This window comes from Thermobia domestica, chromosome 16 (assembly GCF_964235325.1).
Source record: "Thermobia domestica chromosome 16, izTheDome1.hap1.1, whole genome shotgun sequence".
Taxonomy (NCBI): domain Eukaryota; kingdom Metazoa; phylum Arthropoda; class Insecta; order Zygentoma; family Lepismatidae; genus Thermobia; species Thermobia domestica.
The window spans coordinates 130348776-130367758 of record NC_137469.1 but is presented as its reverse complement, the minus strand read 5'-3'; the positions used below and the strand labels follow the sequence as shown (position 1 = coordinate 130367758).

The window sequence follows — 18983 nt, the reverse complement described above, 5'->3', positions numbered from 1 at the left end:
GCTCTGGTAATGTCCTCACGTGCTCCAAACCTACGCAATGGCACCGTAATTCTGGTACGAGGTCGAAATCGCAAGGTGATAGGTCTAGCGAATATGGTGGATGCTTGAGTACTTTCCACCTCCATCGCGCAGAAAGATCTGCACACACGTTGCCGTATGAGCTATGGCGTTATCATGAAGGATAAATGCATAGTGTAGACGTTCAGGGTGTTTCTCCCGAATAGTTCATGCAAGTGTCATTGCAGGAAAGTACGAACAGTACAGTGCGTTCATAGTTGGCAATTTTTACATACGCACGCTGTTCAAATCGGATAACATCCCTAATGCACGACTGTTACATACACATTGTGGTGCCTCTTCTGTGTTAACTACATGTCTCCTCACCACCACTGCTATCTAGCGTCACGTTACTCTGGCATGATCCTGACATCTAGTGGATTCTTTGAGATACTACTTCAAAGGACTCTGGATGTCACTGTATGTGTGTTTCTGAGCTTTCCACATAATTGTAATTAGATGTGTAATGGTTTGTAAAGTTGTGCTTCGAGGTGAAACACGTATGAAACGAATGATTCATGTACTCATTTTCCTGCTGCTATATCCTGATGGGATATGTGTTCATCCAACTCCTTACAGGTAATATTTACATATGTGCTAACCCTCCATTTGTATATTTCAGAATTTCCTGCTACATTCCCACTTTCGTATTAAATAGAGAAAAAAAGTTGCCATTACTGTGATAGATTCATTAAGTACATTTCTGCCTGTGCCTGTATCTAAATATATTTTATGACACTCTCTACTTAAATATCTTGACTCGGGCTCAGCTGGGAGTTAAACCTCAAAGCAATACAATTTCAAGAAACAAAGCATTTCAGATATGTTTTGCGAAAGGCACAACTGGGTACGAATGGAACAAAAGACACACAAATGCCAATACAGTATGAGTGAATTATGAACGTAATGTGGGCAAAGCGCTCATTACTATGTGGACATTACTATGAATTAAATAAGGTATTTATACCTTTCGGAGAGAGGTGAGAAACAGGCAGAAATATACAGAAACATGAATAGTCACAAAAAGTGTTATGTGATGCTTGTGGAATTAATTCCAACGAATATGATTCTACAGAAATGAAATGAAATTTCTGATTTTACACAATTATAAGTTTTAGACTAAAGGAAACGGATAACTAATAAAAGCTAATGATTATACGAAAAATAATCGGTGCAATGATAATGGGGGATGAAACCTGAGAACCCAGAAAATAACCATGAACTCATGATGATGTCTACTACAAACTCACTCGGCCTGGGATCGAACCACTGACTCCTCACACCAGAGTCTACCACTCAACTACCGTGCCCCCTATGATATTATATGATATTATAGCGTGTTTATAAATGAATGGTGTGGCACTAAAAATTACTAATGAATTTATTTATTACTTTATATGGGCAAACCTTACAACATAAGTAGCGGCAACTGTCCAAGTTTCTGATGCATTAATCTCAATCCTTCAATATGTGTAGCCTTGGTCACACGACACACATCTACATGGTAATCAAATTCTTTTCATACTCGGTGAAGATCGTCAGCCGTGATGGTTTGCAGTGCATGCGTTATCCGATCACAAACTTCCTCAAGAGACACGGGCATTGGTGGTACACAAACTCTGTCTTTAACAAACCCCCAAAGAAAGAAATCGCATGGTGTTAAATCCGACGAACGTGGTGGCCAGGGAAGAAGGTTGTTGTCTTCTAATGCAGCACGTCCAATCCAGCGGTGGTGAAGAACATGATTAAGAAGCTCTTGTACATTCCTGTGAAACTGGGGCGGAACACCGTCAAACTGCAAAATGTAATCATCATAATTGGTGTTCAGCTGGGGTAACAACCAGGTTTCCAACATGTCTAGAAATGAGTCACAGTATTTTATTCGAAGAAAAATAGGCCGTGCACTTTCTCGCAAGACACCGAACAGAAAACGTTCACTTTTGGAGAATCACGCTGATGCTTTATCTTTGTTCTACGAACTGTCGGTATCATCTATTTATGTTATTCTTGTATGATGGGTCTGACCTAAACCATGAATGAAACTCACACTGCACTGTAATTACAGACGTGGACACTTCAAAACGGAGCACACAGAAAACCTTTTCCTGTTGCGACGCCATCTTGGAAACACGCTGCAGCCCCGCACTAAGCATGACAAGCAAACATCAGGTAGCGCATGAGAAACTTAGACAGTTGCCGCTGCTTACCGTATAGATTTTACCCGTGTAAAGTAATAAATAGATTTATTAACATTTTTTAAAACCGCGCCATTTATCTATAAACACGCTGTATATCACTAAGTAATCCTTTAATTTATTGAAGGAAGCTGTCTATTGTGCACATGGTTTGAAGATTTCCAAGACACTTCATCAAACGTTCAAGACTTGAAAAATGAAAAAAAAAAAAAATCATCACAAACAGGCTTAGAGTCGTAAAATTTCTGCACCATTTAGGCGTTTAGGAAGTTAATGATTCTTCTTAATTGTAAATATGTGTCTTTTGTTATACTTCTAATGGGAAACTTACGGGATACGGTGGCTCAGTGGCAGAGCTCTCACTTCTGGTGCGAAAGGTCCCTGGTTCAATCCCCGACCACGTAAGTTTGTGACGGGACAACATCGTGTCCTTGCTTTTCTCGAGGTTCTCCCGTTTCCTCCTACGTGCACACAACACTAATCATTTTATAATAATTCATTCTTCCCCTTAAAGTTAATTCCATGAAAGCAATTTCACTTGTCCCAATGAATAACTGTCTAAAGTTTGTTCTCATCATTTGAAACTACTCAGTATGTTGAAAATACCCTTCTTTACTATTTGATTTATTTCATACTATTTCTGAAACTATATTAGACTTTTAAAAATACTCACATGAATAGCATGTTTCGCTGCAGTGTAAGTTCCAGAGAACGGCACGCCAACGACACCGGCAAGACTTGAAGTAACAACCACATGGCCTTCTCCTTGTTCTTGAAAATAACGAACAACAATTCGTGATAGAGAGACCACGGCGAACACATTCAATTCAAACATCTGGCGGTCAACATCGAGTTCAATATGCTCCCACAGCGCACGCTGAGAGCGACCTGCGTTATTCACCAGAATATCTAGCTGCAAAACATCAAGTTGTTTTAGCAATCGTATTTTTTACAAGTAAGACTAGGTAAGAGAATAAGGTAATTACAAATTTATATTGTGTTGTGTTTTATACAAAATACTGTCAAAGACTTTGATTATCGTTAGAGAGAGAGAGAGAGAGAGAGAGAGAGAGAAAAGAAGAAAGAGCCGTTATGCAGTCTATCACTCTACTACATCATTAGTCTTGTCCTGTTATATCCTGTTGTGAGAGTTCTAGCGTAGTCACGAAATCAGACTGTACTACACTTCTTAGCGTATATAAGGTTTCAGAGCAAAACACCCACAAGGCTCTGTTCCTTGTCAACCGGTTATAAATCTAAGAAAACAACAGGCAACCCTCGGGTAGAAAGAGAAGAAGTTGCCAAACGTTCCCTTTTATCCAGATTTCTGTTATTAAATTTATCACAAAAAGGAATAGCATTATGTCTTCATTTCTCATTTGTTTTCCTTTCTTTTTGTCTTTGTTGTTTTTTCTTCTCCCAAACTACATCGGACATCTGGCAACATCCACCAACCATGGTCTTAACAAAGGTTGGGTTGCTCTTGTGGTAGTTGTGTGAGACAAAGCTCTTATATATTGAAACGGACAAGCTCTTTGGACCACTGAACCAATAGATATGGTTCATTGATTTAATTTATGATTAACTCACATTTAATAATTAAAAAAATAAACTTAAAAAAGAAAAAAAATAACTCAAGACTATTGAAGTTTTAGCTCTCGTACTTGTTCAAGCAGTTATTTTACTCAAATCTATTAATTTTAAATATGAATGTCTTATTTTGCAACGAACAATGTGTAATCAAACTCTCATCACACTTCTTGAATCAGGGTTGGTAAACCCTGTAATTGATATTATTCTTGTGTTTTTATAGTGATAGCAAGGAGTCGTGAGGCTTGACTTCGATCGACTAATTTCTCCACCTAACAGAACGTGAGTGTGTGTTCCGGTCGTCTATCCATGAAAATTTGCCAGTGTCATCTTTCGCCCTCTACGGAAAACATCTGCTGAGGTTACAGTGTTGTTGGATTGCCGCTAAGTTTCGTTTCGTTAATTTTTGTTGTTGTTGTTGTTGTGTTATGGTTTAGTTGTTGTTATTGTTGGCGATTGGTATAGAATCCAGGTTTCATGAGTTGTTGTGGTCACTACAGTCTTTGCGTTAAAGAAACAATTACACGTCTAAATTTTTACTTACTGGTACAAATCCTTCGCATTCAATCAATTTTCTATGATTTTCTTTTATGTGATTCTAGCTTTATTCCATTATCAATCACTGTTTGAGGATCTTCCTTGTTAATTAAAAAAAGACATTTGCAAATACACTGTTCCGAAACGATTGTTATTTGAAAAAAGAAAAATATATGCAAGGTATATGAATTATTTTATTTTTATTTATACATATGTGCGACTAATACAAAATAAAAATGGTAGCATATCAATTGATAAGTTTTTTTTTTTTTTTTTTTTAACATTTAAATTTAAAATCAAAGTTACAGGTTAGTTTTTGCAATACGTCTAAAGGTAGAATGAAAATTTTCGTATAATTTATGATACTGAAAACCACGTCATGTCTATAGATGTTAAAGAAAAAAATGAATATCACAATTGTATAAATTCAAATTTTACTCACCTTTCCAAAATGTTTCAAAACTCTTTGAAAAAGCTGCTGATGCTCATCTATGGCAGTTACATCCATAGGTAACACCAGATAATCATCCTCAGATTTAAGAATTCCAACATCTGAAGAAGAAGAAAAAAAAAAGCCGTGAGCTGCAAAAACTATACTTCAACCTTAGGAACATGCATCTCTACAACAAAGTCTAACAATAAAAAACAAATTGAAAGAAATATTTACTCTAAGGCAAAAAACTGACCCATTTTTAATCTAATTATCAAAGAGGTAGGTTCAGCACATGAAGTTGCTCACATGGAGATCGAATCACTTTGTACACTTATTTCGCACTTTTGGATTGAAATAATATTTCTTGATAAACTGGCCATTTATGTAGAAAAAAATTAATGGCGATTCTTTTATGAAACAGACTGAAGTATTAATTATTCTTCTCTGTACACTAACAATGTGAGAGACTCTGCTTTTTCATTTCTTGTTCAGCGGCTACAAACAACGTGTTAACGTTAAATGCCTACGAATTTAAGTTTCAGTATATTATAATGGTTACATGCTCTATAATTTCTTAAATCACAAATTTTAAATTAAGTTTTGCAGGAGTTCAAAGTTAACTATATAGTTACACCAAGAAATAAAAAAGCAGTGTTAAAGAGGGATGCTCGCTGTGTTAATGTAACAGGCAAATCTTCAGTTCTTCCAGAAAGAAACCTCTATAATAATAATAATAAATAACAACTTTATCAGAAGGTTCCATTTTAATTTTACAACACTTGCACCTAAAGTGCAAAATGTGATTACGAAGTGATTCGACATGCTTAACCTGGCTTAACCTTAAGAAACAAAACCAGAGCATAATTGGTTGAAACCGTACAGGAAAACTTTTAAAGATGCAATGAACGAAGTAAGTGATTCACTTATCTCTTTAATAATTAAAATTGGAAGTTAAATTGTAGGTCTTTTATTTCAAACCTTATTTATAACGATTCTTTTATCGTTAAACTACCAAAAACGCAAATAATTTTTCCAGTGACCACATACGTTATTACATTGAACATCGTAAGTCTCCTGCTATCACTGGCATATTATTTGCTGTATAGCACCTATGCATTACTGAATTTAACTAACCTCTTTGTTTCGAAATACAAACCACTCCCTTTAATACAGTTTTCAATTCTTCTTCCCCTCAGTATATATTTGCACTATACCTAATACAATTACTTCTCAACAATGTTCTGTTAGGGCATGTCTTAGTGATATGAATATATCGCAATTTAAGAAAGATGATGTTTCAAATTAATGTAGCTACTTCAGACTGACTTTATTATGTTAACAAATAATAACTGCGAGTGTTTGTTTTATAATCAATATGAAACAATTGTGCATTTTAAGTGGGGTTCTTATTACCTAGTTTGAGAGCATGTTACGCCCTATCAAATCTAATTAGTGACATACTCAACTAAATAGGATCCAAGTAAAAGTGCTGTGAACCTCTGAGATTCTAAATAAATGTAGTTGATTTTATGACTCCTTTGTGATTCAGCATTACGTATCGCTACTAGCTAGCATTTGTTTATTAGAAACCACGTGAACTTTCGTCAAGTGGATATCCATATAGATCTGATTACAGAGTTGTTACTATTTAACCCTACATATATGTTGAATTCCTCTGGTTCTTACATACTTATACTATAAATCAACATAAAATCTTTTTAAGAGATACTATTACAATTGCAAGAAACATTATTACATGTCCTATCTAGTTTCTTTATCTCGATATTCGTTTTTCTGTCTCCGAATTCTGCTAACACCTCCTTGTTGCAGACAAATGTAACAGCAGTCATTTCCAATTGATCAACGTATGATGTTGTATCACTACTTTCACCTCGGACTACGGAACTTGGGAAGTAGTACAATGAAACTGTTTATGTTGGCCGACATCTGTTCCATTAAAACATTGAAAAGTGGTCGAGAAAGTAGCTACTGTCAAACTGTGTTATTAATCAAAATACATTCAAGCAGTTATTTTAACGAGAAAGGGAAAAAAAATATGTCTTTAAAAAAAATATCTTTTTTAAAAAAATTCTACGTACACAAAACAGCTGTTTGTTTTGATACAAATAATCACCATACAAATTGAAAAAGAAAAGAATATACGCATATATTTCCTACATTTCTATCTATAAACAGAGGTTCTGTGAAAGAACGTAACTGTTTATTCTTTAAATGGATATACAGTTCGCTTATCCTGGCCATCCACCTCTCTTTGAAAAGCTATGAACTCTTATGTGCAGTCGGAATTAAATCAAACAAATGTGATTTAAAAAATAAAATAAAATAAAATAAAATAAAATTAAGATCTTTATTTACAGCCAAAATGTTAGAATTTCCCACGAACAGTTGCCAGAATATGGCTTCCTAAAGCAAGGTGGATGGCAAAGATTTTCTAAACTGTACATAACCAACTTCCTTATATTGCATATAAAAGCAAAAAATATGTTACTTGCTTTTTGAAGCAAAATAATGTAATATTACTCAAGTTATATAATATGACTAACGTTAATATGTTTGTCCCAACAAGAACATTTCGAAAGTCACACCAACTTTCATCAAGCTCTCTCTTGGTTACACAATCAGCGTAGCGTCTTTGACACGGGAGACCCGGGTTTCATTCCTGACGAAAAAGCTTTCATCCTCGGTCTCTCCACGCATGAAAATCAATGAATACGCTAAACTTAATACTTACTAGTCCCAACTAATATTAAACACAACGCAAAGCTGATATGTTGGCCAAGAAATGATCCTACCACCATGGACATCCGCACGATCATTCACAGGAGGGGTTAAGTTTGTAATCCTTCTGTTTTCATTTTACTAATTTTTAGAATTATTCATGGCATTCTGGCATGTAAGGCTCAGCACTACATAGAAGGAACAGGACGTACACAGGAATTATCCTGATGCTAATTTGCATGGTTCCACCATGGAAATCACGAAAGTTTTCATCAGAAAGACATATAATTTTGTATTTTTTTCTGGACCCCTAGTATCATACAACAGGTTTTTTCTATCAAAAGTTGGAAACGTAAAAAAATAAGGTATGTACTGGACAACTAAATTTTTAAAAAGTATTGTACGTGCCCGAGAACTTAATTCAAATTATTGATTCGTTTGAATTCAAGTCCATACCTACGATCTCATGTATTAAAAATAAAATAAATAAATAAATAAAAGGAACTAAATAAACGAAATAAAACCTGCAGTTTTCAACTGTAAAGACAATACTTCTAGATTGATTGTTGGCTAACATATGGTTTATTTACTAACGGACGCTATACGATGCATTACTGCACAAATGAATCAAAAGTACTCACTTACGTACTCTGTTTAAAATCAGTTTATACAATTTTGATTCTCTCTCTGTAAACGTTGTCAGTAACACATCTAGTCACACATCCTCCATTACAAAATCATCTTAAGAGTGAAGTAAATTTAGAAGATTTAAAGGGAATTTAATCATTCAAGAAGTCGTTTGTACTTGTCTTATATCCTGAACTTTTTCTCTAAGGATTAAAAAATCACTTCTTTCTTCCCTCACTTTGCGCTGTTCTCCACTTATAGAGTTCCGCTCGTAAAAAATAATTTATTATTAATATTGTTATAATTATCAGGAATGTTACTATATTATGTTAAGAATTCTTCGAGTGTTTGAAAATATGTGATCGTCTTTCGTAACGTCGGTCCATTTGATATGTAACGCATCTACAATTGTTATTTCGGATGATTAAATTTTCCTAAATTTTCCCTTAAACTTTCTAGGGTTACTTCACTCTAAAATGATTGTAAACAAGAATCTGTATAACTAGAATTGTTATTGACAAAGATTCTACAGACAATCGAAGTTATTTAAACAGGATACAGAGGTGAGTACTTTTTATTCATTTATACTATGATTTAGTTCTATTTAAATTTAGTTATGGACCAATAAATATAGTAGTTCAGTGTGTTATCGATTTTTGTGCTGAAACGACCGAGAATGTGAGCAGCAGCGGTTCTCAAAATGATCTCGCTGGGATAAACACATTGAAACTTAGTATGTGCTTTCTACGTATATTTCACATTACCTAAGCATTTTTTCTTTACTCGCTCTAACTCTTGTTCTCTCCGAGCCGATAACACTAATTTTACACCATTTTTCGCTAATTCATAGGCAAGATATTCCCCGATTCCACTGGATGCGCCTGTTATCCAAACCACTTTTCCTTTTAAGGTACCTATTAGGAGAGAAACAAAGAAAAAAAATTACAGCATTTAACTCCTGCAAATGAGAAAGCATATTTAGCAAAGTTTGGAATTCAAAAATAGCATGTACAGTCTTGTTCAAAATAGCTAGTCCTAAAGTTCTGTCTCAATCATAATAACAAAATTTTAAAACTACAGCTTGAAATAAATTTATAAATTAGCCAAAGAAGATTTATGTTTGTCTGATTTCATTCTTTCTATTCAAAAGAAACAGGTTAACAAAAAGAGTTTCTTTGAATAAGGCTGCACATACACATGCAAAGCTAGGATCATCTATGTTCTTTAGAACACAAAATCCTCTGTACGTATTGATTCGGCAAAATTCAAAAACTGAAAAATCGTTCCTGAATCAGGATTGAGGTTTTTTCTTCTTTTCTCCTTTTTTTCTTTTAAAGCAGTTTCAAATTTTCTTTCATCTGTAGACTTTTCTTCTGTCATTTGCTTTCCTCTTCCTTTCCTGTCCTATTAATTGGATACCTTTTTTCTCTCTCTTTCTCTTTCAATTCTTGTGAGCGTGTAGCCCCCCTCACTCCCATTCCATTTTAATTTTCCCAGTTTTTCTTGGCTGAATTGGAATAAGGCTTCATGTACTGTACGTCAACGCAAACTGTGTTTTAGTTTAATCTTTACCTATGAGTTGGCAGTCCTGTGAGTGGTGACTTGTACTTACTGTTCACGGAACAAAAGGGATGTGATGTGGTTGTGATGATATAAAATATAGTACCACAGAATCTAAAGTAATCTAGAAATACTTTTATTATTTTTAGTATTTTAATTATTTTATCTTAATGAAGAACACATTTAATCCTTTCTGATATATATATTAGTTGTGAAATACTCGTAGATATTTTTTTTAAATATTTTCTCTGGCGTAACTGGCGCAATCTTACTGACGCCAGAAGGATAACGCGCGAAACGGGTGTGTGTGCAAATGGACGTCATAGAAAAGAGAAGATGTACACAACTTGCCACCAATATCCAACGTAAATTTGGTGATCTTTTGTATAATTGTGTCAACATAAGCAAGAGTGAACTACAGAAGTTACGTTATTTTATTATTTACGTAAGTTATAGTGAAGTTCCACGAAAATGTTATAAAACACATTAACTTAGCTGAAACTAAGTAAGAGCACATTGTTTCAGTTTCTCGCAAACGTTGCTATTCAAAAACGAATACTAAATCTAATATTGAATTATACTCGTGTTCATGATAAAGAAACGTAGGCAAGACGAGAGATCAATTTACTTTATAGATTGTTAATCAGTGGGACCATAAGTAACTACACGGTCAACTATGTAGCCGGACAATGGAAATTGGAGCTAACCTAGAAAGCAGAATATCCGTTCAAAGAAAAATGGGAAGAAGATTCCAAAGAATTGCCCTCCAATATCTCTACTGACCCCCTCCCCCCTAAATCCATCAATTTACAGCGCAGTAAAGCGTGATCCGAATAAATAGCGTGTGTTAAATGATAATGCATCGTGAAATACAAATTTTAGCCGGCATTTACAGTGCTTCATCTTCTTTAAAGAAAGAAAGTAGTTAATCATATATAATTATTTCTTCGTGTAAATTCCAAATTAGTACGAATATGGGCTCACAGAGTGTCAGTACATGTTGAATAAATTTCCTAATAAAATGTTGTAATGTTGTAAACGTAAGTACTATACATAACCTGTGTTAATTGAATAAAATTGACATATTGCATATTTTGTGTGCATTTACCTTTACAGTATTTCTGCACAATCACTACCGAAATGGTGGATGTTGTCTGATGACTTGTATTTATTCTGTTAATGCCAGCAGGCGTGGCAAGGACGGTGGGTACCCGCAATCGCAACCTCGATTGAATATTATTTTGGTTCGAGATCCAACTTGGAGGTTTGCACACTCTTCATTTTAGTGTTGTCATTTGTGTAGCGAATGTCCTTCTCCCACCAACTACTAAAATCCACCATAGGTCAGGCGTATCGAAAAAGAGTTGTATCCAGTGGAGTTGTAAGAATTACTTATCCCAAAATGAGAACAGGTAAGAACCAAATGAAAATTGAATACTTGGTGTTGTGAAATGTTTTCCGAATAAGGACAGTCAACGAACCGAACCACACACGATCCAATCGTGTCATAAGAATGGCTAGTCCGAACAGGAATCGAACCAAACACGATCCAATCGTGTTATATTCTCAGTTTCATTAAACTATCGCTGCTTCTTCTTAGAGGTGCCCACAGGCGGGTTTTGTGAGATTATTTGGAAGAGACCTAATTTTTCATTAAAAATGGTATAATCAAATAGGAGAATGACAAATTTGGAGAACAGAGTAGTAAATTTGGTAGGAGAAAGATAAATTTGGGAAGAAAATGGTAAATTTGGTAGAAGAAAGGTAAATTTGGAACAAGAATAGTAAATTTAGGGAACAGAACGGTAAATTTCACAGGAGAAAGGTAAATTTGGGGAGCAGAACAGCAAATCTGGTAGGAGAACGTAAATTTGGGGAGCAGAATAGCAACATTTGGAAAGAGAAATGTAAATTTGGGGAGCAGAATAGCAAATATGATAGAAGAACGTAAATTTGGAGAACATAATGGTAAATTTGGTAGGAGAAAGGTAAATTTGGGAAGAGAATAGTAAATTTGGTAGGAGAAAGGTAAATGTAGGGAGAATAGTAAATTTGGTAGGAGAAATGTAAATTTGAGGAGCAGAATAGCAAATTTGGTACAACAACGTAAATTTGGTAGGTGAAAGGTAAATCTGGGGAGAGAATGGAAAATTTTAGGGAAAACATGGTAAATTTGAGGTAATTGCGCACAAGCTCTTGGAATGGGGGAGGATGGGCATTGCTGTTTCTCCTGGTTGCTCCTCTGAAGATACAAATCATCCCTATTGTATCTTCAACTCTGCCTACTTCACCAGAAACTACTCTAACTGCATCCTATACTTGCCGATAAGGAACAACAGTTTTTCAAATTAATTAACTCATCTATTATGGATCCTGTAAACTATAATCGGATTGTTATATTCTTGGCCTGGCTGTCCAAGGCAACAGGATTCGTAGCCGAAATCATACTAGGGAATATACTCATCTGATTACACACATAATAGGTGAGTACTGGTTAGCATTAACAAAACGTTCTAGACTACGTCTGTGTTAAGACAATGTCTTCTTTCTGGTTCTCGATTAATAACTGCCGTAAAAGAATTAATCCTTTAAAAGCACAATATTGTTCTGGACCTGCATGCAACTTACTACTATATTCCTATAACGCTCGTAAACAGTTAACTTTATTTATTTATTAATTCATTTTTCCTGCATTTCCACGTGAAAGAGCCTACACATTCCCAGCCGGAGAAAAATATTTAAAATATTTTGCCTGACTGATGGCTTTTCATTCTTTTTTTATTTTATTTGTTTTATTTTATTATTATTTTTTTATTAATAAACGTGGATTGGTTTTAGTTTTCAACATATCCACCAAATTCTTAAATCGCTAAATACAATTTCTAGACAGAACGAAGTTTTGGCTTCAAGAAATTTTAAATATGATCAACTTACACTTTAAAAAAGACCGCTCACGAAGCTTCTCTGTCGCAACATGCACGACTTCATTGCAACTGTTTAAAAAGAGAAATGCATTCTTTGCTTCAATTTCAATTACTCATATTTACAAACTAACCATGGTGTGTTAATAAAATTTGTACTCACCGAAACACCTCGGATAGAAATCACCCACTCAAAAAAAAATCTAAGCAGGCAATCAAGATTATATATAACAACACCGGGAAATTTAAATATGTCATAAAAAAACAGTTTGGACCTCATTTCTGATGAAGCTTCTTTAGTAAATGCCAGTGAACTCAAATAAGCTTCTATAGATGTGGTGGATATGTTCAATTCTATACCTGCATAACTTGCAATAGAATGCACACAACAACAGAAGAGGAACAATAAAAACTGCGATTTGGTTATCCTGAATAACGAATACGAGGGTTGGAACTTTAATAGTGGCAAGTCAGCTTTACAGATGCCACGCAACAAAATAAAATAATATACCTAATACCATATGTTACTTAAAAAACATACTTTACTGCAGCGCAAATAGACTCTCCCTTCCGATGAGAAGAACAAAGATAATATAATTTGTATGATCTTTCCTTTATTAAAACGTATGATTAATTATTTGCTTACTCTATATTTTTCTAAGATTCTCAACTATAGTATGACATACAAATTCATTTCCTCTTTTTTTTCTTTTTTGAACTAACACTACGTTCAATCTTAGAGGACCACAAAGGCAGAGCTCAAGAATCACAATTTGAGAAATTCTGCTTTTGCCTATGTCTGCGCGATATCGGAATCTGAATATGGAAAATCGATATCGACAAAATATCGAAACATGATCGACATCAAAAAATACGAAAATACCGTCAAATCGAGAAACATCGAAGTATTGTAATATTGAAAGATACCGATATTTTGATCAGTAAAATTTTTCGATACTGTTATTTCCAATATCTGAAAAATATAGATAGATTGAACATATCGAACAGCTCTACTTTAGCCTAAAGAATAATAAATTACGATTTCATTTCATTTTTAAACATGCAAACACAACGGGTTTTCTTTAGCTAAATTATTCAACATACATCCATGGTATTCAAATTCAAATTATATTCGTACCTAAGATAGTTATTATCTTATCCAGTGTTTTATTTTTATTATAAATATTACTGAAACATTCACGTAAGTACTAAAGGACTTAAAAGATGTCATCTTTGACCACTCTAAAATTTCAGCAATTGAGTAAAAAAAAAAAAAAAAGTTTCGTTGTCTCACATTTGCCAAACTACAGTAACTTCCAAACTATGCGAATTCAAACTACAACCGGAAGTAATAGATATATAACTTCCGGTTGCAATAGAGATAAGGTTTGTGATGGAACTTGCTCTTCGGACGCTGAATCCATATCAAAACAGTTTCTCATTATTTTTTACAATTATTATTGAATAGGAACAGTGGCGATCCAGGGGGCGATCACCCCCCACCCCCCCAGAAGAGGAAACTTTTTTAATTTTTTGTATAAATAAAACAGAGTTCCATCACAGAGTTTGAAGCTCTTAAAACTAGCTCTAAGTATAAGTATTACAACGCCCCCCCCAGAAGTTCGTCCTGGATCCACCCCTGCGGAAATTGGATTAGTTTTTTTTTTTTTTTTCTATTTTCAGTTTTAGTAAGAAATTGAGTGCGGAGATGAATTCCATTTCTGTGATCCTGAATCCGTTACAAAAAGCTTTCTCACTATCTCTTACCGTTTTTTGTTCCATAAATATCAATATTGAAACTCAAATTTCTAGTAAATTTCTACCATTTATTTTGGTTTTAGTAAAGAGATAAATGAAATGGAATCTATTCTCGTGACGGTGGACTATTTTTAAAAAATCTCGCTATCTGATGCTGTTTTCGTCCTATGTTGATCAATGTTGAAAATGGAAATGGTTCATTTCTACCAGGAGCATAGCCACGGGGGATCCACCAGATTCGGACCCTCCCTCGAAACTTCATAACTCAACATACATTTGTACACTTTCTCAATTAAACTATCCTTGTTTAACACAGAAATGACTGATGTAGCAAGAAAATTTGATCATATACTTAAAGAAAACCCGTTGTGTTTGCATGTTTAAAAATGAAATGAAATCTTAATTTATTATTTTTTAGGTTAAAGTAGAACTGTTCGATATATTCAATCGATCTATTTTTTTTTTAGATATTGAAAATAACAGTATCGAAAAATTTTACTGATCAAAATATCGGTATCTTTCAATATTACGATACTTCGATGTTTTTCGATTTGACGGTATTTTCATATTTTTTGATGTCGATCATGTTTCGATATTTTGTCGATATCGATTTTCGATATTCTAAAAAATGTCAACGTCCCTAATTTCACATGGATCTTTCGAACCAGAAGTAATCGTAAGATCTCTAACACGAACCCAACATGTCTTTAGGGCCCGCGGTGACTCAGAGGTAGAGCGTTCACCTCTGGTGTTTGGGTCCTTGGTTCGATCCCAGCTCACGCCAATTGAGCTTCGTGGTAGACAAACACCGTGTGTGTGGGGTTTTCTCGGGGTTCTCCCGTTTCCTTCCACTTTCTGCATTCCACCATTTCGTTCATTTCTCATTATCACCGTCTCATTTAGCATAGCCGGCATAATCTTGAGACGTAAAATTTCATTTCATTTCATTTCCAACATGTCCTTACCCTGGTGGTTTATAGAGGCTCTTGCAAGAAATTGAATCTAGAACTATAAATAAGGTAGCCATGTTAACAACTCGATTACTTGAAAATCACAAATTGTATTTAAACATTTAGGAAAGCATTCGTAATCAACTTCATGACTGCAAATTAAGTACGTAAGCAAAAATGATATTTATGCGTAAACTGAATCTTCGAATAATGTATACTACTACCTTATAACTACACATTTTGGAAGTAAGGTTGTTCAAACTTATATTGTAACATTATTCATCTCGATTACTTACTTAATGGCTGTCCAAATTTCTCTGCCCATGCAAGTCCAAGATCACAATCCGTTACCGACAGAGTTATAAGATATACCAGCACGTAAATAACTACCAACAATCCAACAAATGAAAGGAAGTCCATCATTGCGCTGGAAAGATACAAATCAAAGTTTGACACAAAAAGACACAGTAAGACACAAAAATAAGCAAGCACTCATTACATTCAACTAAAGTTTCATATTAGCCGTCCAAAATAACAACTTATCCCTCAGAAGTTTAACTGCAGTAATTTCAGATTGTTAAACAAGTGAATTCCGTTTCACATTCTGAAATTATGGTAGAATTCCAAACTGCTCAGATTCAATAGTGAAACTGAAAGTAATAGGTCTACAACTTCTGATTGAAATAGAGAGATACGGTCACAGATGAAACTTGTTCTTCGAGCACTGAATTCATATCAAAAGATGTTTCTAACTTTATCTATATTTATTACTATCAGGCTGTTTAAAAAGTATTAAGCCTTTAGAGGTTAACATTCAAAATATACAGGGTGTATCAAAAAGGACTTTACAACAAACTCATACTGATTTATTTATTTAGCTTATAGACATGGTTTCCGTGTCATTTTGTAGCGAAACACATCGTTTTTTTCTTTCTTTTCTTTTCTTTTTTTTTTAACCTTCTACCTAAAAGAGGTTCAATGTAGCTTCCAATTGGTGATGCGACACACATCCTATCTGAAGTCTCACTTCCTCTACAGCGTCTTCAAACGTACGGAAACGACCAAAAGATTTGTTGTGTCTTACTGAACATCCAGTTTCAATAAAACACTTATGCCACTGATAAATACTAGGCCTACTGGGAGGATCTTTATCATACTTTGTACGAAAATCACGTTACCCAGTTGTCGCAGACTTGGATTCTTCAAACCAAAACACACAGCTAGCACGCTCGGAACCAGTTAAGGCAGCCACCTTTGCTGCAACTGTCGCTAGCACTTGCGGTGGCTTGTTTCTCAACTAGTGTACTACGTGAGTCAAAACTTCATGTATTTTGCTACAAAATGTCACCAAAACTATGTCTGTAAGATACATGAATAATCAACATGAGTTTTCAAAGCTGTAAAATCCTTTTTGATACCCCTGTATTTATTATGATTTTAAAATAACATAATGAAACCACATATGCACTATTTTATTCGATGATCTCATTTATTATTTGTGAACAACACAACAAGCATAAGCCCAATTACACTGTTGATGTGTTCCAAAATAAATTTACATTTTTTTTTTTTTTTTTTTAATATTACAATGTCAATTTCTATTTGTTCGCTACATATTTTGTTATTGGAAGAGCTTATTCTCCAGATTGGAGACTTAGATAAAACGTTGATTTTTTTGTTATTATTATTGTTAATAGAACAGACAAGAGTTGTCAACACGAGTTTTAAGTATCAAAACACGAAAATTTAGTGTCGATATCAGATTCATACAGTTAAGCTCATTTTGTATTATTTTATAGAGAAAAATCAAATCTTTCACATTACACCTTTGTTCAAGTGTAGGGATACAGAACTTGTCTTTTAATGTAAGACAGTTTCCGTAAGATGGGTAAGTTCCAGTTCTTTTACATGCTAAGTATTTGATAAATTTAGATTGGACTTTTTCCAGTTGGTGTTGGTATTACTGTTGCGATGGGTTCCAGATCACAGCAGCATATTCCAGTTTTGATCAGACATAGGAGTAATACATTTTTGTTAGTGTGATAATCTTTAATTTTTCTGGCAACATCATAATCCCGTCGGTACAGAACTTCTGTGGTTTTCTGGTCAAAAAATTAGAACACGTGGTCTTCAAAGGTCTGTTCTGAAACTCAACACCATTCAGGGATTTCTGCAGAAGCCGAAACAAATTATAATCTGACGGTGCCAGGTCCAGGCTATATGGTGAATGCATTAAAAGTCCCTCAGCCAAGTTCTCTCAATTTTTGATGGGTCGTCACAGATATGTGCGGTTCGTGTTGCCAGTATGCTTTTTGTTGGCCAGTTCCGAGCCTTTCCTTTCGATTGCTAGGTGCACATTCGTGCTAACTGTCGACAGTACAGGTCCGAGTCTATCTTTTTGTCGAGCAGCAGCAGTTCACCAATTCGTGATGCACAATACCCTTTCAATCTCACCAAACGCGCCTTCCTGGCCTCGAATGTGGACTTCGTCACAGACTGTGGAGCTTTTCCTCGCTTTGAACACGATTCTTTTCTCCACATTGTTGTCGTAAGTTATCCACTTTTCATCACTCATGATCACCATCTTGAGAAAAGGCTCGAATTCGTTATGTTTCAGTAGAAAATTGCAAATAGATTCGATCCAGTAAATGTGTTGAAGTCAGACCATGTGGCACCCAAATCTCGGGCTTTATATTCTAGCTAACCTTCTCCAAATGGTTTACCTTTGCTTGGTGACGGATCTGTACGCCACTGGTGATGTCATGATTGCTTCTATATCGATCTTTGCTCGAATTTTATCAGATTATTATTCAGTTTTACTGTAATTAATCGCCACTGCGAGAAATATCTTGAACATCGAATTTTCCAGACCGAAAGCGGCTGAATCATCTTTTTGCTGTTCCTTTTGTTAACGTATCTTGTTCATAAGAGCACAAATTTCTTCACGAGTTTCTGCAGCATTTTGCGCCTTTATGGAAATACAACTGTAAAATGTAGCGCAATTTTGCGAGAAGTTCACTCAGCTTCACAGAGCAATATCTTACGTCTGATTATAAGGATTCCAACATCTTTTGCACATCTAGTAGCATCAACTGTCAGCTGTCAAAAATGATTATGGCCGACCGCTGCGATTCATAAGAATCTCGTGAGCAAAAGGTTTAATAGTTTTTAGACTACCTGACAAGATAGAAATTAATATTACAATCAGAATCAGAAAATATACGGTTTTATTAGCTCCGGTTTCAGTAGAAGACCAGGAGCTAAGATAAAATTTATTCTTGAGTTCCTGAATTCATAAAGAAAAGAAAAACTTCTTGAGTTGTATTGCCGTTTCCTCTATGGAGATCACTTCTGAATCCGGAAGTAATACTAAATTCCTATTACTTACGATTGCAATAAAGGAATCAAATCGGAGGTGGAACCTATCCTTGCGGTACAGAATCCGTATTAAAAACTGCTTGTCGTTATCTATTACCGTTTAATCACTACAGTAACCAATGTTGTAAGTGGATATCGTAATTATGCACGGTTTTCGATTTGAGCAGAGAAATGAAAGTCGATATGAAGCTTATTTTTATGAAGCTAAATTTATATCTAAAATCCATTGCTCACTAGC

The 18983-nt window shown here is 34.8% G+C and overlaps 1 protein-coding gene across 1 annotated transcript in view; it reads right to left on the bottom strand.

The window, feature by feature from the left end:
* LOC145673415 (dehydrogenase/reductase SDR family member 7) overlaps positions 1-18983 on the bottom strand; it is a 58653-nt gene that overhangs the window by 19837 nt on the left and 19833 nt on the right. The window contains exons 2-5 of the mRNA XM_081743101.1: positions 15664-15794; positions 8943-9092; positions 4822-4931; positions 2926-3165 (exon numbers count right to left, since the gene is read on the bottom strand). Of these exons, the coding sequence (XP_081599227.1) occupies positions 2926-3165; positions 4822-4931; positions 8943-9092; positions 15664-15794 (631 nt within the window). The remainder of the gene's footprint in view (positions 1-2925; positions 3166-4821; positions 4932-8942; positions 9093-15663; positions 15795-18983) is intronic.